The 23,083-nt window shown below is 34.9% G+C and overlaps 1 protein-coding gene across 2 annotated transcripts in view; it reads left to right on the forward strand.

Moving 5' to 3' along the window:
* The window catches only part of GPATCH2 (G-patch domain containing 2), a 118,445-nt gene that overhangs the window by 82,215 nt on the left and 13,147 nt on the right, over positions 1-23,083 (forward strand). Inside the window, exons 6-9 of one of the 2 annotated variants that reach the window (XM_041477250.1) lie at positions 780-844; positions 3,907-3,946; positions 6,682-6,752; positions 20,477-20,559. In XM_041477250.1, coding sequence (XP_041333184.1) covers positions 780-844; positions 3,907-3,946; positions 6,682-6,752; positions 20,477-20,559 — 259 coding nt within the window. The remainder of the gene's footprint in view (positions 1-779; positions 845-3,906; positions 3,947-6,681; positions 6,753-20,476; positions 20,560-23,083) is intronic. The other variant, XR_005955952.1, reaches the window with a different exon arrangement.

Genomic DNA, 23,083 nt, shown 5'->3' on the forward strand with positions numbered 1-23,083 from the left:
AATTGTCTCCAAGGATGGAAAGTTTACTTCTTCATTCTTTCCATCAGGAATAGTTTGCCTGCTGGTCTAGTTCCTTGAGCATGTGTATCATGAGTTGTCTCTTATTCTTCTGCTTTTACTTATCTACCTGTGCACATGAATTAAGCATTTTGCAAAAATAAAAGCAAAGCTGTTTGAATCCTTTCTTGAGCAATATCAGAATGTCATCACCTGCAAAAGTCTGCACATGCCCTCGTGCATTCTGAAGATCATTCTTCAGTTGAGGATATCACATATTTCAGCTTACAGTATGTATAAAACACTAGACAAGGACTACATTGCAATTTGGTAAAAATTATTTTACCTTTGCTTTCTATCGCATGTACACTTGAATTTCAAAAGCTTAGTGTGGGGAGGGTTGTTTTTTTAATAAATGTATTGCTGTATGAGCCATAAATAAGGACAGTATATTGATTTTCAAAACATCTAACTTTCCTTCTTTGGAGATAAAGTAGTTCATGGGCTATACAGAAAAGTAGCTTAGGTCCTTGAAATTTGTAAATGCCTTCATGTCTGACATCCAATCAAAATTGTTCATAAAGGATTTTCCCTAATCTTATATAGCACTTTCTGCACTCAGACTTAACTGAAAAATTGCAGATATTGCTGATTACTGTATCAAGTATACTGTATCTATTTTGTATTTATTGTTTTTGATGTATTTTCTTAATAAGCAATCATTTTGTGCATATGCTGCCCCATTATTCAAGGACTTCTTCTTTCCTTCATGTTTCCATTAGATAATTCCAGGACCAGGAGGTAGCAGGAAAACAGTTCACTTGTCCCAGGATTCTCTTCACCATGAGTGAGTATCAGTGATGGGATTTATAATTTTTTTTGTTGTTATTAGCTTCACAATGGTACCTCTGCCCCAAAGCCACATTTTAAAACTGCACAAACATCTCTTGTGATGAGAGCCTCAGCTCAGTTATGTGATGGTCTTTATTTAATAAGAGTACTTACAATCCTTTTTAGTTCATTTTTTATGTTTCTTAAGGAAACATGAAATTCAGTGCTTTGTAAGTATGTTTTTATTAACTTTCTAAGTATCCTTTCCTAAAATACAAATTTGTTTAAGGCTGGATAGCAAAAATGGCATGTATGAAAATACATAGGCATCACATCTTCTAGTCTTTCATGTGAGGAAGAAGTTTATCATAATTTTCACAAAAATATATTGAATTCATTGTTTAAATACCTGTAAATAGGGAGTGTAATTCACTTTGTTTAGTTACTCTAGTGTGTCATTATTGTAAACTCTTATTCTCTTCAGCTGACAACACTTAACAGCATTATTTATTGGTTACATCTTTTGAATACTTTGAGGATCACATTTTCCTTTATTTTTCAAATCAAAACTCTAAAACACAGACATACACGATGAGGAAATAGTATATTTGGAGATACATTCATATGTTCTAACTGCTACTAAATACATCATCCACAGTTTAAAACAAAACTTTCCAAAGCAGAGATACTACAGACATCTGCTCCTCAGTACCGTTTTACACCACTAATCCACCTGTTTCATTTCATAACTTGATAAAGTGTGTGTAAATTCAAGAGGTTTTGATTTCATAAGTTATTTCTACCTACGTTATTACTACCAAGTAGTAATTCAACTGGGCTTTACTTTATGGGCTTTACTTTTGCTTATTTTAAAAGAAACAAGCAGACAAATAATATTAAGGGAATGGGCAAAAAGTTAAAAATTAGTGTGATGTGTCTTCCCCGTTAAAAAAGGTCTTAATCTTTTTGAAGGGTTTTTAATATCTAAATATGAGGTGCATTCCAATTACTTTGATGTACTTTTTCACTAGAAATATGCTTTTACTGATCATTTAGTCTGTAATCAACTGGATTGGCACAGTCCACAAGAGTTTATGTGGAGGATACCCCAGTTTGCTGCTCCTCCTTGAGCGTTTGCTGTTCACACTGGTCCGAGACAGACAAACATCTGTGTAGAATTTAAATTTAACCCATTATATTTCTGATTTTCATCAGCCCCTGAACAATTGTGACTTTATTTCTTAAATCACTTGCAAATGTGATGTTTTTACTTTCCATCCACTCCCAGCATCAAAGTTGCGTGTATATAAAATCTCCCAGTTTTCACCAGATTTTGAACTATTGAATGCAGTTGATGAATGTTTTGTGTCCAAAATATATAGATGTTTACTTTGTCTCAAGGTATACTTTTGACTTCATTGCTGTAATTACTTTTTTATTTCCAGCTCCTTTTCCTTAGTCACCTTAAAAGTAGAAAAAGCAGTATGGATGTTCTGGTGACAGCTGGTCTTTTATGCAGGAATGAGAGGGTTGCCTGCTCATTATCAAACTCTGAAAAGCTGAGTGATAGAAAGCCACAAAACTTTTAGATTTGTGACTTGAAAATAAAAGAGATTAAAAGCAGATAATTCCATGGAATTGGAATCTTCTCAGTCAGTGATGCACCTTGCTCAGAGTAAAACAAAAGGAATCTCAAGGTTACATTTACAGGGGGGAAGGAGACCGAAGGTAGATACATTTGCTGACCAATAAAGACCCTCCAGGGATGCAACCTTAGGGATGGACATTTGGGATAGCATATAAAATAATACTTGGGGGGCTGACCCCTGGCCTCGGACTAATCACTCGACGACTTGGACCGAAAGTTCTAGATAGAGGGGATGGGATGCTGAGTGACTGACAGAGAGCCAGGGCGGGGATTTGGAGGATGATCTCAACACAGGAGAATGATTACACAGGTAGAGGAAGGGGGTACAAAAAAGGATACACCATTTGGTGTAGGGGATACAAAACCAAAACTACTACAATGTATTACGAAGTATAAAAGCACTCTACAACATCTCAGTATATTAATTAAAGTAAAAAATTTAAGTGTCATTATATGGCTGCTTAGGGGAGAAAATCGGACTAAATTATATTGAATTGAACTGTTTCAGAAAAAGCATGGCTAGGTTAAGCTGTATTCTTTGGTTACACTACTAGAGGAACATGCAAGCATAATAGCAGATAGTGGGGATGTACTTTTTTGTGCAGTATTGTGATGGATGGAATTATTTTATCCTTTGACCAAAACTTATTGCTTGCTTACACAAACAGTATGTAGATGCTACATGTAACTTGAGATCCCCCTTGTTGTAGGGGCTTTTTTTTTTCTGTCTTCTTTTAATTTTGCAAGTATGCAGTTTTGTATGATGCTTGCTACAGCTCCATTCAGATGGTAATTCAGTTCATTGTGACCACAGTGTGTATGTGAACCAGTATTATGCTTTTACTGCTGTTGAGGGAAGAGACACATTGTGACAGCCCTGTGTGTCAAAATCTTACTCTGAATTTCCATCTCTGTGAAATAAGGCTGCCAGTAGTCATGGTTTTGAAGTTGTATACGAAGCCACTGGGTTTTTAGACTTGGCATTTCACTTTAGATTCAAACTCAGACCTCAGTTAGTGAAATAATACATTAACAGCTATCAGGTAGTCCAAACTATTTTGAAGCCTTTTCAGCTATAATCATTAATAAGTACCACTTCAGTACTAAATATGGCATTACTCTAATTTATGGCATGTGCATTGTAATGTATTAAAATACCATCATTTACGTATTATTTTAGCTTGTTTGACAAAATATAATTACCTTCAAAGCCATCAGCTACTTTGAAGTTAAATCTGTGATGCATTCTTTCAGAACTGTTACAAACTTAGGGAGTTCAATAAAAATAGCCCATTAAAATAAACCATTGCCAAAGGCTGTATTTTCCTGGCAGGCAATAAAATACCCAAAAGCACGCACAGACTGGTCATATGACAGCATGTGCTTTGTTAGTTATATTGTTAAACCTGTCTTTTCTTTTTCTCTCACAGTCATTGGTTTAGCCCTGGGGCTAGGAAGGAACATAGCCAGGTAAGAACTGCTTTGATCCAGAACAGTTTACTTGGGATGTATGAAGAACTTTAACTACCTCTTCTACAGAGGTAGTGGGCTAATATTTTAAGAAATTGTAAATAAAAGAGGTATAATTTCATGTCTTCTTGTGAGCAAACATACAGCAGTGTATTTCCAAAATTCTCTTAATTAAAACTCTTTAATTAGTGCCTTAATTTCACTTAAGTTTTCTTCAGGTTTTAACGTTCAAGTAAAAATTCTGATTTTTTTAAATAATTTCGTCAATTGTGGTATCTCCAAATGTTACCTTTTTCAAAATGCTGGGAAGCAAAAAATTTTGCTCCCAAAATCAAGAAATACAGAACAAGTTGTGCAGGGGGGGAGGCTTCTTCAGTTCCATTTTTCTGCATTTCATTCGTTACAATGACTACAGCAGAAAAACAAGAGCTGTTAAATCTCCATTGTGGTGCAGATATTGGTGAAAATACCTTATTAGTTTGTTTGCTGAGCCCCTGCAGTGCAGTCCCTGGGAGATACAAGCCTAGAGATATAGTTGCAGGAATGTGAAGTCATATTTAATACTTGATTAGCACTTAGTTCTTTAGCTTCTCTTCAGACATGGAGACCTGTCTTTATGAATGGTAGAATGGTCTAAACAGAACTTACTGTCCAAAACTATAAAATGTGAAAATAAATGTGTAGTTAACTTCATATATTCAGTAAAAGTAGCTGAATATATCATCAGTGCATTGAAATTTAACACAAATGTTCCATTTCTTTAAGTTGGAAAAAATCTATATAACAATTGCTTTCCTTAGATCTCTCCCAGTTTGCTGATACTTTTTCAAATGTAAATAGATTTGAAACTTCAAAAAGAAGTAAAATCTGAAGAGTCCTTGAAAGGTTCATTTTAGGATGATCCATCATGAATACTTGTAGCTCCAGTAAGTCATAGTTTAGATCGTTCTTGTTCCCTCCCCTTTCTTTTGAACTCCAGAGCATGCAATACTGCTTACCCCAAACTGCCAGAGTAGATAGAACATAGTAGTTTTAGCTGTAAATTGTGAGATTCCAGCATGTTACAATAAGCTGACTGACACTTAACCTCTAAGTAGATAGCTTTATATAATTCATATTTAATGGTCTTTATTTTGCAATCATTTTCCTAGTTGAAGAAACACCTAAAAAAGAATTAATTACTATGAATTTAAGTAATTTTTAATTTTTTTTTTTTGGAATCTTGATTGTCTCATGTAAGGGAGTTAATTGAAGTTGTACTGCTTACTTTCTGAAAAGATTCTAAGCTGCAAAATAAGGAAATTTCTACAACAAGAAGTACATTAATTTATATCATACATGCCAGCACTGATTTTCAGCCTAGAAGATGCGAAATGTCTGCTTAGCTAGTATAGAATGTATTAATCAGTTTTTCTCAGATAATACTAAATTTTAGGTAAATTTGTATTTTATGTGGGTTTTTTCATCTTTCCTAAGAGCTGTGTTGGCAGAGCTTTCTGGAAGTTAACTGTATTTGTAACTTACAGATTAATAAGGAATTGTGAACTAAAGCTGATGTCACGATTTATAGATGTTACTGGTGTGTAAGGGGTTTGAGCTTTTTTATAAGACAGAAGAAGAAAAGAAATGGTGTAATGGTGATGTGATTTTGACAACCAATGAAATTCTCACTAAATTTAAGTAATCAACTATTTTACTGCATCTGAGAACTAGATAGTTGAAATTACAAGAAGCATTCCTTGTACAAGAAGGAAGCTGTAGAAAGTGGAGAAAAATTGTTCAGTTTTTCGGACTGGTAGCATTTTTTGGAGAGTCTGTGCTCATTTACGACATTAAAATGTGGTTGGCCAGGTACTGAAGTTGATAATTTCCTAACTTCCGCGGGATTTTGAAGTGTCTTTGCTGTGAATATTAGGTCAATTTATCTCTACTTTGTTTCTCAACAGTCTTTCATTCTTTTTTTCTTCAATATATGAGACATTTCAAACAATATTTGTGGACGGTTTATACTGTCCAGTTTTAATTTCTTTAGTATAGTATTCTGATGGTTGCTTTTCACTTAGCGCACCTTGACTCATCTGACAAACATCATAATGCTGGAAATAGACTTTTGAGTGTTGGAGATAATCTGAATGAAAAGTCTTACTTGTCTAAAAATAAAAGACAGCTTGTTTCAGAAGCTGAGTCATCATTTCAGTTAAACAAATCCTTCATTACTCCTACTTCCTCACTATTACAAGAAACCTTAATACTGTGTTTTTGTTTTTTCTGCAGCTTGCAAATTACTAAAGCTCCTGGGGCTTAGAAGAGTTTATGACTGTTTCATAACTGCCTAGACACAACAAGTGCTAACTTGATCAATTTTTTTTGTAAATTAAGTATCCTCCAACACTTCTAATTGTAAAACTACAAAAATTTAAATTGAATTTGTGAAAATTATAAAATTCTACACATAAATTAATTGTGAAATTGTGAATTGCATAACTTTCTATTTTGCTTTGAAAATGCTTTGATTCTTACATTTTCAATTATTTAGGCATTTTAAATTAGTGGATATATATATTTACATATTAGCTATTCTTGTAAAATTCTACTAATGTCAAAAGTCATGGGTGAAAGCTATTGACAGATTCACTCAAGAGAGGAAATAACTGCATTGTCCAGATAGAAATTCTATAAAGCAAATAAAGGTACTGTCTGTGAGAGTCTTCTGAGCATGTTTTTCTTTTTGACAGCTTCAACTCTTGCGAGACAACCGCTCAGAGAGGGGACACAAGAAGAACAGCTCTGTAAAAACAGCCAGCAGGTAACTTAATGTGGTATTTGCCTTTAGTACAGTTTAGGAATTTGTTGATTCCTTAAATCTTTATGTAAAACTTACACTATTCTTTTGGGGTATTTTCAAAGGTCTTCTGGGGTTTTTTGTGACTTACTTTCAAGAATTTTTTGCATGGCATAATCTTTGCCTTCTATATGAGTATTAGACTTTTTGTTGACTATGCAACTGCACTTACCAAACTTAATCTCTTTAGAACATCAAAATTAAATGGATGCCAAAGTAAAGTTTGTGCTTCTGGCATGTAAGTTAAGCACTGGGAATATATAAAATTATATTATGCATATCTGAAATCAAGAAGATAACTCAAATACTATAACACTTAAATTGTTCTTGTATTTTGACAATAAACATTTCATTGTGAAGACTTATTAAAAACAAATCTAATTCTATTCTCCATCTTCTTTCCTTCCCCTCAAAAGACAAAAAATTCAAGACTGAACTTGCTGATCTAGGAGTCTGTTTCTAGAGGAGTTTTTTTATGTACAAGTCGCCTGCTGAATCTATTCTACCAAATAATTATTTTAATTCTAGCTTTTTTCAAATGAGAAACTACAGAAATGTTTCTCTTGCTATGCACAACACCTTACAGAATTTTTATGTCGTCCTATAAAGATGGCAATGTGCTATCAAATCACTTTCATCACAAAGTTGTAATAAATTTATATCAGCATGTAATTCTATGGTGCCACTTGAGACAACTTTCTGTCAGGCAGTTGAATTTTAGTATATATATGGTCACCCAGACCAAGTTTTTTAATATTCTTAGGTACTTACCTTGCTGATTACCTGGGAAAGGATACCAATTTTTTTTAAATATGCATATTAAATAAGAATCTATTTAATTGTATACTAGTTGTGGTTGCATGCTCTCAAACATAGGTTACAGAAGTGTCAGTTATTCATCTATAGAAATTTTGATTATCTTTGTATATAAAACCTTTTATATTAAAATTCTGAAAATTTCTGCATAGATTTTCTGACAAGTTTACTTGTTAAATGATATATTCACTCTGAATTTTAGAATGACTTAACTTTAGATAGAATTTTCACCATAAATGCACTCTTACTATCAGACTGCTCACACAAAACTGAGAGTTTGAAGTGGGTATAAAGTGAGCAGTAAGAAACAGATTATATTCAGTCATTTTAGGATCTTTTTTATGTTGTAGCAAAATAAAACAGAGTTGTTTTCCTGACCAGTGAAGCTCTTGGGAACTGATGTTTACCTGTACAAGCAGCTAGAATAGAGATTTGTAAAATGGCCTTCAAAACCTGAAGTGATCTTCAACCTCTCTTCACATCCAGTTAACAGTACCTTAATAGTCTCTTATCCCAATAAGTATGTGGCAGGTTTGTGTAGAAGTTATAGGTGGTAAATTCAAGATTGAAAATCAGCATTTGCTAAAAAATATCTGTATTGTTCAAGTAGAGCTTACTTAAAAAAAACTAATATTACAATGTATGACAACGTACATAAAGCCACAGTCCAGATTCATCCAAATGGGTCAGGTTATTTCAAAATAATTATCTGTGCTCTTTCAGAAAACCACCATTCTCTCTGTCTGCCATAGAACATTGAAGTGACTTAAGAAAAATATTTCAAACTACAAAAAACTTGTTTTTAATAGACCATTTGTTGTCTTAGAACCTCAAAGCATGCAGTCTTGTGTACAAGATATATAATAAAAATATATGGACACCTGAAGCTAATTCAGATGAGTAATCCCCTTAAAAAGATGCATCTGAAAAGCAGTGGCTGTGACCTTATTTTGCCTTACTCTTTGTTGCTAAATGCAGTGAGAAACAGCAGCAGTGGACAAGTTTTGGACATTCTGTAAAGTTATGTTACTTATCTAGAATACAGTCTAATCTGTTTTTTTAGTAAGACTGAATTTCTCTGAGTCATTTTTGTATAGTTTTCAGGTATCTGTATTTCTTCTTTGTTTGCCATTCTGGAAGAGCTTATTCCTGGTTTTCATATGTGTATTGAGATATGTACATAAACACATTTTTCTATGCTTGCCGTGACTTTTCTTACCCCTTTTGGATGACTGAACACAGTTCTTGTCTCAGCATGTAGACAATATTGAAATACCCTTATTACATTAGATCAGTGACTTGTGGAATAACTTACTCTGTAGATACATCAGAAAGGTGTGGAACTCTAAGCGTGGCAGTGGTCTGCAGCTGTCTCATTGTGGTGGAATCATACTGTCTGGGATGAGCTTTACTGTACTCAGTTTAATGTCTTAGGTTTCTTCTGTCAACATTAATGATAATAGTCTAATCCTGTACAAACCAACAGGAACTTTTGCTAGTGGCCAGGTAATCAGGTTGTAGAGAATTGTTGATATGGCTACCAATGGACCAGGTGTTAAGGAGGGGGATAGTACTGCATCAAAACTTAGAACCAGGATAGATCATATTACACTGATACAATTCAATATATCTGTCTATTTATGCCACCTGTAGACATAGGATTTAATCTGTGAACACATACTTTTCCCATTCATTATTTAAGTTATTAACAGTACCAAAAAATGCTCTTTTAAAAGCTGCATTTCCTTCTCCTGTAGAGCCTTGAAAAAGTTCTCTGTTTACCTTATCTCTCTATTAGGATGGGAACAGTCTTCTCCCCAAAGCAACTACACTGCTTAAAGGTGATAGATAATTCTTCCAGCTGCTTTCTTTTTTTCACCTCCTATTTTTTGCCAGTAAAGAAGGGGTTTTTTTCAGATTTTTTAATAAGCTTTGGGCAAAACCAGCCTGGTTACCTCAACTCACCTATTTAAATTAAATTGGCTGGTTTTGTACAAACCATATTAGGGCCTGCTCACATGATTTTTTTCCTCCAGCAGAGCTGTGGAGATGATAATCTCCAGCAGATGTGTGATGACAAATAGCTTGGGATAGTAATGTCTTCATCTGGTGCAGTTGTTAGCAGACCAAATGTCTGTGTGTAGCCCGAGGCAGTGGGCAAACAATTGCACATGATTGAGTTACAGGGAGTTAACAAGTTGCTGCTTGGCAGCTGAACTGCCAGAGCTGGTCATGGGCTCTTTGCCTGCTTACCTCATAAGGCAAAACACATTTTCTTAACTCACTTCCTTAAAATTTTACCCAGAAAAAGAATTACCTAAAAAGTTACCTAAAGGAGATTTTTCCATGGCTAAGAGATTCCTTTGATTAGCAATGGGGACAATGTTGAAGGATATTTTTCTGAACTGCTTTAACATGATTTTGAGCATGTGATTGCATTGTTGACTATGGAGGTGGACCTCCATCACACAACTATCTCCCTGTATTTAAATACATTATGTACTTTCCTCACAATACCCTTATGAAAAGGGGAAGTACCTTTGTCCTCATTTGACAGAATAACCAGAATACTTAACCAAGTTTTGCCTTCGGTCATACGGTCGATGTGGTAGCTAGGTAATTTATGCTGTAATCTGAAAGCAAGAGAATTGCAGGTTGGGAAAACCACGGACTCTGAATAAGTTACTCTCATGTAATTATTTCATTTACATAGAGGTCTTGTGTCGTATTTCTTTTGTAGTGTGCTCCTGTTAAGTACCATGAGTTATTTCATCTACGCATTTATTTTTTCATACTGTATTGTAACTCTAATTTGATACATGCCTGAATTGAGAAACTGAAGGGAAAATAGCACCCAAATTCTTACCACTTAGTAATTTTTTTGGGTTGAATCTTGATAATTCTTTATTAGCTTTCCTTGTACCAATGTTCCCCCAAAGACCTCTGAAAGAGGAAAAAAAAATCGGCTTTTAGTTCCTATACAGTTCAGTCCTGGCTTGAAAGAAGGCTAAGTCATATTCATGAAAGGTTTCAAAGTGAAGTAGAATTTTACATGTCGGATTTCACCTACCTAACTGAGGCTACTTTAAGAATTTAATCAATGTGTGCCAGTCCTCCAGTGATCACCTGAGCTGGCCAGAAGTCTTTGAAGTCTCCTGCCATGGTGAACAGCACAGTCTGAAATTCCCCGTTTTTTGCAACCCTCACTTTCTCTCCTTTCCCTAGTTGTTCTCAGTCGAGTTTAAATTTGTGCCTTGTGCTGATACAAGAGCATGACTCTCACGTGATTTCACTTCTTATAACTGTGTTCTCTGTGAATTAGTATTTAAAAAAAGCTTGTAAGAGAAAAAATGACACCAAACCTGAGGAGAGCTTTTCAAAAGTGTGTCATTGTTTTGGTCAAAATTGCAACTTTCTGTATTTCCTGGTTTTAAAGAATAAACCCTGTTTGTGCATTTGTACAGCACTTGTTCATCTCCATCTGATGATATGGAACATGGTACTTTTTTACACAGATGTGACAAATAACATTACAGCTGCTCTTTATTTGATCTTCTGAAGGGACAAAGATATGCAAGGATTCTGCCTGATTCCTCTTTCCCATCATGTCGTCTGTTGTTTGGGAAAGAGTCCTAATTTGCAGCAGATACAAAACTATTTGTTGAGGTGTAGGCTTGCCAAAAAATAAATGAAACCATTAATTACTATGTTTTTTGAGCAGCTGTTAATGGATTGGGATAAGAAAACTGTACATTAGACTACTGGTTAATTACAAGGACTGTAATTGTTTCATGTGGCTTTTGCAGAATGAAATTACAATACCAGAGGAGGTAAATTCAGCCAGTTTTTGGAAATTATACACCAAGATGTGCGCATACTTACACTGCAGAAAAGCAAAGGAATGCATAGCTATTTTATTAGGTGATTTGCTTCTGCCATTACATGAATATTATGCCATCATATTCTCAACAAAAATACTTTAAAATAAAGTCATATTTAAACATGCCTTTTAATTCGAGTGTAAAATTATTAAAGGTAGTAAGGTAATGTCTTATAACCCCAGAGCTAATAATGCAGGAGATTCAGATACAACATTAAAATCCAAATGTGTTTACATCATTAGAAATTAACAACTAAGCAGTTTTATCTCCTCTTTGGAGTGCCATGAAGCAGTAACTGTGCTGTTATGATTACTGCTTAATAATATTTGCAGTTCCAGATTAAGTTATGTGAATGTTTGAGGACACATTGCTTCCCTCCCTTGCTGTCACCCTCAGGGACAACATTATTCCATCAGTTTGGTATTTTTCTTCCCTGGAAAGGATGAAAGATGGTGCTGTTTTGGGAGAGGGCAATTCCTGATTGAGTTTTCTCTACCGTGGCCTTATTTTTAAGGTGCTAAAAAGATTTTCACTTGGGGGAGGAGGACAGGCCCATGACAGTTTAATTGTTGTTTCAAAATGTAGCCAGTGTGTGATGCTTTAATTTTGTGGAAAACTTTGAGCCTCAGTAGTGGTTCATGGATAGATTTAAATTATCTATTGAATAAATGCTGATTAGTCATCTAATGTCTTGAAAGTATCACCTTTTAACTTGCATAATGAGAACTTTTGTAAAAATAGCAGAAATTTTGAACTGTGCTGTTTTGCAAATACATTTTTCCATGTGATCTGAGCAGATTTTTTTCCGTCTTTAACATAAAACTACAAGCTGAATTTTGTTGTTCTTGCACTAAAATCTAATATACTTTATAATAAGGTACATAAACAAGCTGCTAAATGGTACTGAAAATTTGTCATTTAAAATGGAGTTCCAGGTATATGAGTACATTAACTAACAGGAAGTTATGTTTTCCTGATTTTAAAAGCATGTAAAATCAAAAGAAAAATCAGATAGCCTCTAGAAATTATGTACCTCTGGATCCTCCTGATATACTATCTGGATAGAATTTTTCATCTGAATGAACTGATAGCAAATCTCTCACTTTGAAGTAACCAAATTTTAGCACATGGTGTGCTTGTTTCTCATGTTCAGCTGCATTAGATGCTGTGTCTTGCTCTCTTGTTGCACAAGTTTGTGCTCCACAGCTCAAACTTTGTTTGTCTCATCTTACCTGTTAAAATATTAATGTCATAAGGATAAAGTTAATTGTGCTTCAGACGTCTGAACACCCTTCCTGCTGTGTAAGATCTGAGGAGGAGCTGTGCACAGGGACTTGCAGTGTCATTCTACAAACTGTTTAACCTGTGGTTAAGCAGCTCTGCAGTGAAGGAGGTTGTTTCACATTCTGATTTTCCACTACTCATTTGTCCCATCATCTCCCCCACCACAAGAAATTTGGTTTTGTCTCTCTGCGTTTCTCCACAAAGGCACATGGAAGCTGCATATTGTAAGAATGAAGATGGATAGCTGTGCATGAAGGAAGGGTGGGTTTCCCTCTTTCTGGTTTTACTGCACATTAAGTTCTGCAAATTTTACATCAGGTTCCTACTAATCTCAAAAGGATTCCTGCATATCATATGTGTAAATCAGTATCCCCTGGTTCGTGTTAACTAAAATTCTGAGGCATAAGCACACTGACTTCTGATTAGACTCTGATGACTGTGATTGTGTGTAGTGAGAGAAAGAGTTTAGAAAATTTGGATAGTTTGCTTCAAATTACATACAAAACTTTCATGTTTTTTCCTCCATTTTTGTGCTACTGTATTACATACTTGTATTTTTGTGTTGCTTCTTATTCCTTACCTATTTTAAAAGATGTTGAACACAACACTAATGCTTGCAATAATTTAACCTAGCTCTATATGACTGTAATCCAGAACTTTAAAATGTGTATTTTTAAATCTTTCCCAAAAAAATACATTTGTTCCATACATAGCTTATTTAGTGAATTTCATTCTTGGTAAACAAATATGTATCCAGAAATATCTGGAAGAAATAGTGTAGCTGAGTACATTAGCAAATCCTTCTGTTAAAGTATCTGTTCAGATCCATGTTTACTGCTCAGTTCAAAAAGATATTTTCTAAATCACTTCAGAGCTGGACTGAGTCCCATATCTCTCAAATAGCAACAATGTTCTTGCAAGATGATGGAGAAACCAAAGAATATTTGCTTTAGAATTTGTGAAACAATAACGTCCTGTAACAGGTTGACGTTCTATTACTGTGACCTATTTTCAAACTACATTTCACTGTTGCATGAATATGAGCATTATTGTTATCATGTATTTCTTCACACAAAACAATAATGGAATTTGTCATCAAAAATATTTAGAAATATTTTTAATTAATATGAAATTTATATTCTGAGCTAGTGTAAATATTACCTGTATTGAAAATGTGAAATCATGTAATTTGTTGAAGAAAACTGAAAGTTTTTGCTATTTAATTCTTGACAGAAGTGTATTTTTTGGGTTTATTCCCTCAGTGTTCCTTGGTGACTTGTTTGTACACCAAGATATTGGTTTGGATTTGCCTTTGTGTAATTCATATACTTTTGATCAATTCCAACTCATGCCCAATTATATTACACTAAATTAACATAATTCAACAGATGTTGATATTTAAATGTTTTCTGGCATTCACATCTTGGACAGCTGTCTTAGAGCTTGGGGAAAAGGCAAACATTTAGAGTTAAATGCTGAACATATGCTTAAATTACTAATTAGAACCAAGAAAAAACAATACATTATCCTTTCTGAGGGCAGTAGGCCTCTACTACTGAACTATTTTTTTAGGGTCTCTTTTCACAAATAAAGTGCTTAAGTGACTTGAGTATGGGTATCAAATCATACAGAGTGATGCAGGTTTTTATTTTCCATCATGTGCGCTAAAATTATGCCAGTGTGGAGTTGAATGTGTCGATTTGTAGTGTTCAGATAAATTTTGGACAGCTACTGTGTCTGAATGACAAAAGTGCTGCTGAAGATAACAGCAAGGAGTGTGTTAGGATATAGTATTTATTAAGTGATGAGGTAATCTCATGGGCCAGGGAAAGATTGTATTCTAGTCATAATTGGATTGCGCCAGGACCTTCAATAAAACAGGTATGTCACCCTTATGCTTGAAGTTATGTTGTGAACAGATTGCCATTGTATGAAAGGAATTTGATAGAGTTGCATGGGCTTATCACATCTTTTTAAGATGTAATGAAAGGGAAATAAAGTGCATAGCTCCTGTGGTTAATGTAATGGTTTTCACTCTTGCAGAAGTAGGTGAAGCAATCTATTATATAGATGATGTCATTATTTGGACAAGTTTGAGAAATAGCTTTACTGTTTGTAAAGGATCAGGAGGAGTCAAGCATGGAACTGATTTCACCTGAATATTGTCTGAGAAAAGTGAAAAGAAAACAAAAGAGCAAAAGAAGACAGGTGGACAAGGAACGATCCCTCTCTAACTGGGACACATGCATTACTGCACATGCCACCTTTCTCTGGGCATTCAAGTAGACACCAGGGGCTGCATTCACGTTTTGACAAGCTGTGTACCACAAAGGAAAGAGGATATTTTCCTTATAAATTTACTTAGCCATTGTTTTTCATATATTTTTCCTTAAAAACAAATGTGCCTTGCATATTTCAGTGTAGTATTATGAAATCATCATGCATCTTTTCTGTGGCTGTATTGATACACATGCCAGAGGCAAAGATTGAATATTCATTATACCTAGATAATACATAATAGTCTTCCCAAATTTACAGACCCAGTTGCTTAGTACATGTATTTGGAGTGATAGATTTTCATTTAATCCATGCTTCTGGAGACTCAGTCAAAGGGAAATGTAGAATTTTATGTTTGTCATAATTTAATTATGTATTAGTGTTATGAGATGTTTAGAAAGACATATATAATAGGATTTTAATGGTGTTTATCTCTAAACTTAGCATAAACTGTTCCATCGACTTCAATGCTCTTGAAGGCATTGTCTGCCACTTGTGTAATTTAAGAATGATCAGTAAGAGTTAAAGTTCCTCCAGACTCCATTATTTAAGCAGCACTAGTGGTTGTGTTCCACTGGCCACCAGATACAGCAGTATCTGCATTTTAAGCCATGTAAAAAGCAAGATTGGATCTGTAGTACAGCCTTTCTGTGTAAGGAGAATATTTGACGCGATATTTTTGTGTAAAAGATACTTAAATAAGGGGAGGTTTGCTCAGGGTATTTTGATATTTTTGTAAAGTTGAGCTGTTCCACACATTCCATTTTTAAAATCATTTTATTGGCTTATTTCTCTGGGTTCCACAATTGAGTTCTGTTTTCTCCATCCTTAACTGGTGCTGTGAACATTGCTTCATACTCTCCCTTCTCCATTTCAGCTTGTAAGAAATTGTCAGATAATTTCAAGCTTAAAGTGAGTTAAGTTGTCCCTACCACATTCTCTCTGCAATCATATCCACATGAATATCTATTTTTATGCATATTTTAAGACTGAAAACTGAGAGTTTCAGTTAGATTTCCCCTTCAAAATAATTCTCTCAAGTCCCTTCTAAAATACAAATCAGTTTACTTTTTCCTTTTTGTGATGTCTTCTGAAAAAAGTTTACTTAAAAACTTTGATCAAGCCTCTCCATTAGCTGAAGCATCCAGTGGTGATAAACTTGCAGGGTTCTACAGCCATCTGCAGGAATGCACTGATACTGTGGCAGAACAGGGTATCACTGTTTACTATGAGTTTCTTCCTCAGGTGAGAGATGGTAATAGCACTATAATGGATAGGCATGCATTGATCTTTACCAATTCATCTAATTATGGAATAGAAATCAGTCTTCTTGAAAACATTATTACATTATAATAATGTGCTGTGTCAGTTTTTCCAAGTTAGTGTACAGAAATTTGATAAATGCTGTTAAATAAAAAATGCCTTTCCACACCTGCCTTCATTAGTAAATTTTGTTTTGTTTTGTTTTTTTTTTACACCGGGGATGATAGTGAGTACAGAAGCAGGTAATAAATCAAGAACTAAAACACGTGTTCAGGAGTATCTGTTGTCCTTACAGCCATTTTATTGTGCTGTTCTTAGTGACTGGTGAACTTTTAACTCTGATAGTGGCAAGGGTGAAAACTACCAGTGAAAGAGTGAAGAACCCCGTTGGGTCCTCAGTTGCTCAGGAGGTTTATTGCATTTAAAGCAGCTTATCTGTAGGCTCCCCCACGGAACAAGATGTTTATTTGGACAATGTAACCTCATGATCCATGGACTGCAGAGGTCAGGGTAGAAAAATCTGACATGACCTGTTACGAATGTCTTGGAGAGGTGAATGTGTGTAACTGCTGAAAAGGCATTCATCAAAAATATTTGCCTGTGGAGCTCTGAAAATTATGGAAAAGGGGATTGTGTTGTGTAGGCACAGATATGTTTGGGGAGCTTAAAGAGACAATTCTAGACATGGTACCACTGTAAGGGCAATGACGTTGATTACCTTGAGAAAAAGAAATTATAAAGAGACTGCCACTATTTAAGAAGGAAATAGCAAAATTTCCGTCAGAGGGAAGGTTTCACAAAAATGCATAAATGCTTGTGAATTTCTTTGCATGTCATTGCTTCTATAAAAGTGGTTGTTGTATCAAATCTGTGGGATTTATTTATGGGATTTAGTAACTAAACTTTGTGGGGTTTATTTACTATTTCAATACCTTTTTTTGGTTATTTTTGTTATTGCTGCCTTCCCAGTCTGTCTTCATTTTTGAGACTCTTATTTACCATGTAGAAAGAAGAATCTAAACACTGTGTGCAAGATGAAAATGAATAAAAATTGACAGCAGCTTTTCCAGTGTTTTGCTTAATATGTTGAGGCATGACACAACAACAACAACAAAAATTCTTGGCATGCTAGTGTAAGTTCACACCAGCCTGGCTTTTGCAGCCCTCTTATTTCCCTCTGCCACAACTTTGCTGCTGCTATGACACTTGCAGGCCTGCTCGGCCGTGGTGCAGCTGATGCCCTGTCCATGCTCATATTTTTCGTATTGACAGTGAGTGTTCTTGCCAAACGCCAGGGACCATAGTCACATCTGTTTGTCTCCCAAGCTTGTCTGAGGCTGCTTGGGAACACTTTTTATCCAGAGGGCAGCTTTAACTAGGCCTAATACTCTGAAAAGCCTCTATTTGTAAATGCATACAATGAGGCGACAAGTTGCTGTTGTCTTTCCTTAAAAATTATTCCGTTTGACACTGCTTGCTCCAGTCCCTGTCACCAGCATGTCAAAAGCCAGGTTTTCAGGCAAGGTGGTCTTAACAAGTATTTTTTTTCCTAATAAAATGCCTAGCTTCCTTCCAGAGCACTATTTATAAATGATAGCTGGAAGCAAGTTAGGGGTAAGTAGAAAGAAGGCAGGCAAATAGCTTTCTTCTTTTCTGTAATCCACGCTCTTCTGATTTAATGCTAAGAAACATAATGCTGAACCTAGCCTGATTGAGGGTTAGAGTTCTCCCTGCTTTTTAGTACCCCCATTACAGGCATTTCAAAATGTACTGTGCAGCTTCACAACTCTGCTTCTTTTTGTCTAACCTGCCAGTTCCTGAGCAGTAATAGTTCTTGTCTGATCCTCTCTAAATAAATCAATTAATAAATAAATATGAGCTTTTTGTTTTGCTGTGATTTACACTGGCAGAGCATATCAAATGTTAAGCCCTGGCAAAGGCAAATGCAGCTTTACAGTCGCAAGTTGGCTGAACATTTGATGGTAGTGGCCATCAAACTGGGTTTGACAAAGCTTAATTGGTGCTCCAACATCTTGTTATTTATTTGCGGTGTAGGGAATTTTTGACAACAACAAAGAAATACCCATTCTCACCTTGGCTGGTGATGGGGTTGTTGTGATCGGCAAAGGCAAATGATTCATTTGTGCTGAAGGAACAAGGCTGCCTTTCAGACGTTCATTGATTTTAAATTAAAAAGTAACTGCTGTGTTCTACATGAAGGGTGACAACAATAACAAAGTAGTCCTTACTTAGTGTTATTTGTTGCAACTCCATTCCCTGTGCCTGGAGGAAAAGTGGGGAGACCTCAGTACCATAATCTTGCCAATCAATAATCTAGATATCTCAATGTAGTGTAACAGATAATCAATTCTGGTAAAATAACTCAAATGCTGCTCACTGTTACTGCTGTGGCTCAGGTCTTCAAGTTCAATTGCTTGACTTTATTAATTTTTATCTTTCATCCTATTTGTATTCCTGCAGACTTTCTCCCTCATTCATTCAGAAAACAAGAGTTTCACACTATAGAACGTATCATTTATGCCTATCACACAACTTACTCTGCATGTTTGATACCATTGTTAAATACTGATCCATTGGTGATCAAACATCTCAAATATATTTTCTTTAGTTACTGTTGCACCATATTGTATTTAAATATTCATTTTCTTTATCATACAGTCAGTTGTGAAAGGGTTGCACTTTTTGATTTCTTTCTAAATTCAGAACTGAAAATTGTCATCCTGTTAGTTTACTAGTTCAACTGTGTTGATTTTCTAGATATTAGGATAAAATTTCATGTTGGAATTGCTAGGAAAATATGTCTTAAAGGGAAAAAAGTGTTGAAATAAGGGTTCACTAGGTGAAGCTAGAGTGCACTTCTCTGCGAAACCAAAGTTTCTTGGAATATTTTATTTAAATACAAGCACTGTGCTGCTTGTTAATCTACTGTATCTTCTTAGAAGAAATATGCAGAGGATTGTACATTGTCATCTTACTCATCAAGGTGTTGTTGTCATTCTTTTACATTATTGAGCAGATCTGAGGTCTCTCCACAGTATATGACCATTTTTTATTCATTTAGAAGTACCCCAGCTTTAAAATGTTTATAAATGCCGTAAAGGGTAAGTCATATATCCACACTGAAACCAGATCCCATGAGTGACAGAGTGTTAGTATGCTGCTGTGGATTGTCAGATGCAATTTTCAGCTTGTAACTTTATCAGAATTCACTTCACTTACGTGGTAAGAAGCACATTTCTCAGTAACATTTATAGATACATATTAAAATTGTGCAGTTCAGAAAGTACTGCATTCCCCCCCCCCTTTTTCTTCTGGTTCTTTAAAAAAAAAAAGTCAGCTACATATATTCAATTCTGCAGGCATTCTATATTATTTTAAGAAAAACAATAACTGTAATTGTATTTTAAGATTCTATTCCAAAAGTCAACACTTCAAAATTCCAAATTTACTATTTTCTGTGGTACTGGCTTCTAATAGCTGGGTTTAATACAGTAGCATTTGCTTGTTTGCCATCCTCTGCATTTCCATCAATTTTCCAGTCTCCAAGTGCAAGCTCATAATTGTTCAAGAAGCTTACCAGATATTTTGCTTCTGTGGTATTCTCACAACTTGCCAGTGAATTAGAAGAGGAAAAATTGTTGTGCTACAAGTTTATTTCATGCACCTTTGAAGAGTTTACTGTAGTTTCATGTTTTCTTATTAATTCTTCATTATACCTTTAAAAAAATTGATAATATTTTCCATGTAATAAATGCTGCTCTGACAGTAAAGCATTACCAGCCAATTGATAACCTACAAACAGCATTGTGATCTCTTTAGATAATTAATCTTAGCTATTTTCCTGTCAGGAGCAACAGTGTTTTTGTTTTATGTTGAGCTAGACAGATTGCCAGTTTTGAAAATTAAAAAGCATTCCCTTTATATTTATATTTATTCATTCCAGTAACAATTTATGATGCTGCATTTAGATACTGAGCACTTGTCAAGAAACATAATTATGTTTCGATATAAACAAGATTGGTGGCTTGACTGTGCAGCTTCATCTTGGTTGAGAATGTTTTTATATAGGTTCAGACTATACAAGCTGTGTATTTATGTGGCAGTTTTCTTCCTTTGTTAATAGTTTTCTCCTATAATTACTTGCAGGCAAACCAGTGTACATTTAGGATCATTGTGCATGGGAGACATCAAGCGGAGAAGGAAAGCTGCTCCCCTGCCAGGACCCACAGGTAACCAATTTCCCTGGGACAGAGCACAAACCACAAGATGTTAAATCTCTAAACACAAAGCAGTAGGTCAGTGACCTGGGGAAAAGCTTGATAAATTCAATAACTTCCCATATAACTTCAGATATGTACTGTTCTGATTTATTAATAAAGATTAAGAAATAAATAGGCTCCCTCCACTCTCCTGCAATCATTGCCAATTTCCAGTCCTTTGTAGCGCAGCACTTCTTTGAAGACAATAAATCTTTTTTCATATACTGAGACAGCAAAGATTACTGCTTATGTCCCTTCAAACATTACAAGGGAAGAGACTTGAGGCATCTTGTTTTCTGCATATGAATGCTCTAAATACCTTGCACAATAAAGTTAGGATGTGAATTCTTGGGTAAACAATCAAAAATGTGTGATAAAGCTGTAAAATGGAGCTTTAAAATTAGTGCTGTAGATTAAACAGGAAGCACTTTCAAGCACATTTCTGAAAGATTTTTACAGATGCGAGGTCACAACCATTGGATGCATTTTGCTGATGTCACAGCTGTGACATTACTTTTTCAGTAAGTGATTTACAGGACTCTCATCAGTTTGTTTTATTAATTATATATGTGCATACTGGAAAGATTAGGTTGTATGTGCGCACATGCGAGCCTTTATATATATTTCTAATACAGAAATCTGGACTGTGTGTCCTAGTCATACATAAACTACAGCAGCAACATTTGCAACACATAAAATTTTCAAATACATTTCAAGTAGATGTCTTTAGAGAAGCCTAATACTTGTATTCTAACTGAATTCCCCTTCCTGAAACTTCTTTGTTTCAAACCTCAGTGGCAGAAACAGACCAGGAATAATATTAACAATGGTATAAAAGCACCTTAGTGGCAGCAGTATGAAAAAAAGAGAATCTATGGGTCAGCTTCTAAGACTCTGAACATATGTGAACCGAGAAAGAAAAATACTTAATGACTGAAGAGAGAATAATGTAATTATTTCTACAAGGTGATTTTCACTTCACAGCTTTCAAGTACTAGAGGATGTCATTTTGTACTGAGAGGTTATCGGGTATCGTGAAATTAATTTTATTATTCACTTTACTTTGGGCTTTCAGTGTTCAGAATTTTATTTTACAAGCTGGGTCCTCTGCATAACTTTACAAAGCCAATATTTTGATACAAAGGCAAATATGTGGTCATTCAATGTTATGTGTCCATGAACTCACAGTTTTAGAAATTGTTTTGCCCCAAAGTTTGCCTTTTTATGAAGAGCGACACAGAATAATGGTGGATAAAGGTATCGTATGAGGTAATTTTTAACTGATGTGCCTTCTTTTCAAGTTCAAGGTAATCTTTTCAATTTTCTTGTGGTTAAGAGGATTGAGAATTTTTTTTTTGTGGTCTTAGAAAAGTTGTTGTTTTTCTACACTTCATCCTTGTAAGTTTTTAAGCAAATAGAACCTTTGGTAAACATTAAATAAGCTTGTACCTATGTATAGGTAATGTATAGCATGCTAGAGTTTATTACAGTTGTCTCAAAGGCTGACCTTTCTACAGCTAAATTATTGTTTATCTGTCACAGGCCTTGTTTTTTGTCAGTTTTCCATAAGATTTTATGAAAGAAATGGGGTTTTCTTTTAGTATGAATGTACATTTGGAAATTGGGATTAAAATAAGAGATTGCTTATTTGATTATTCTTCTTTCAGTAGTTTTAGTTAGCTAAGATGTGGGCATAGAAGGGCTTGATTTTATGTAGAAGAATTTGTAAGCTTCTTTCTTGAAAGAAAAGAAATACGGAAGTTATTTACATGAGCAGAAGTTGGAAATGAAAAAGCATTCTCCTAATAATTGTTTGTATTTAATATCATAGTGAAACCTGAAAGGCTGTCTGTAAATTACTCCTTTACTACAAATGTTTAATTTGTATGGACTGCAAATTGGCAGACTTTGGTCTGAGTCAATGTTTTGGTAATAGTGTTTTCTAAATTTTCAGTTGCATTTGGAAAAAAATCCATTGGTAAATTAACTCTTGTGAAAATCTGCACAGTGCTGAAAATTATCATTTATGCCTTTAGGTTCACTAGTACTGATGAGAACTATCCTAACGAGTTCCCTGGGTTTTAGTCTCACAAGGGTAGCACCTGCTACTTTCAGACACCTTACAAAGCCACAGATTTGTGTAGCAAGCAGTGTGATTGGTTAAACATTTATTAATTGTGACAAGAACACCCAATTTATTTCAGTACTCCAGCTTATTTGCTGCTCTTTCACCTTTGTATTTTGTATCGAAAAAGTAAAATGAATATTGATAGAGTTAGATATTGATTTCTAAATTTATAGCCCGTTCTCAGCCTGCAGTCAAAGTCACATACCAATAGGTTTGTGTATATTAGTAACAAAGGATGTAGCTTTACTTGTACAGCATTGAGAAACTATTGAAGCAAGAAAGTTTGAGCAGCACAGAGCATTTTATAGTTTCAAAAATGCCATTTGTAAAGGTGAAGAAAAGATGTGTTGAATAACAGTGAAGAAA

This window comes from Pyrgilauda ruficollis, unplaced genomic scaffold (assembly GCF_017590135.1).
Source record: "Pyrgilauda ruficollis isolate IOZ18807 unplaced genomic scaffold, ASM1759013v1 scaffold4, whole genome shotgun sequence".
Classification (NCBI taxonomy): domain Eukaryota; kingdom Metazoa; phylum Chordata; class Aves; order Passeriformes; family Passeridae; genus Pyrgilauda; species Pyrgilauda ruficollis.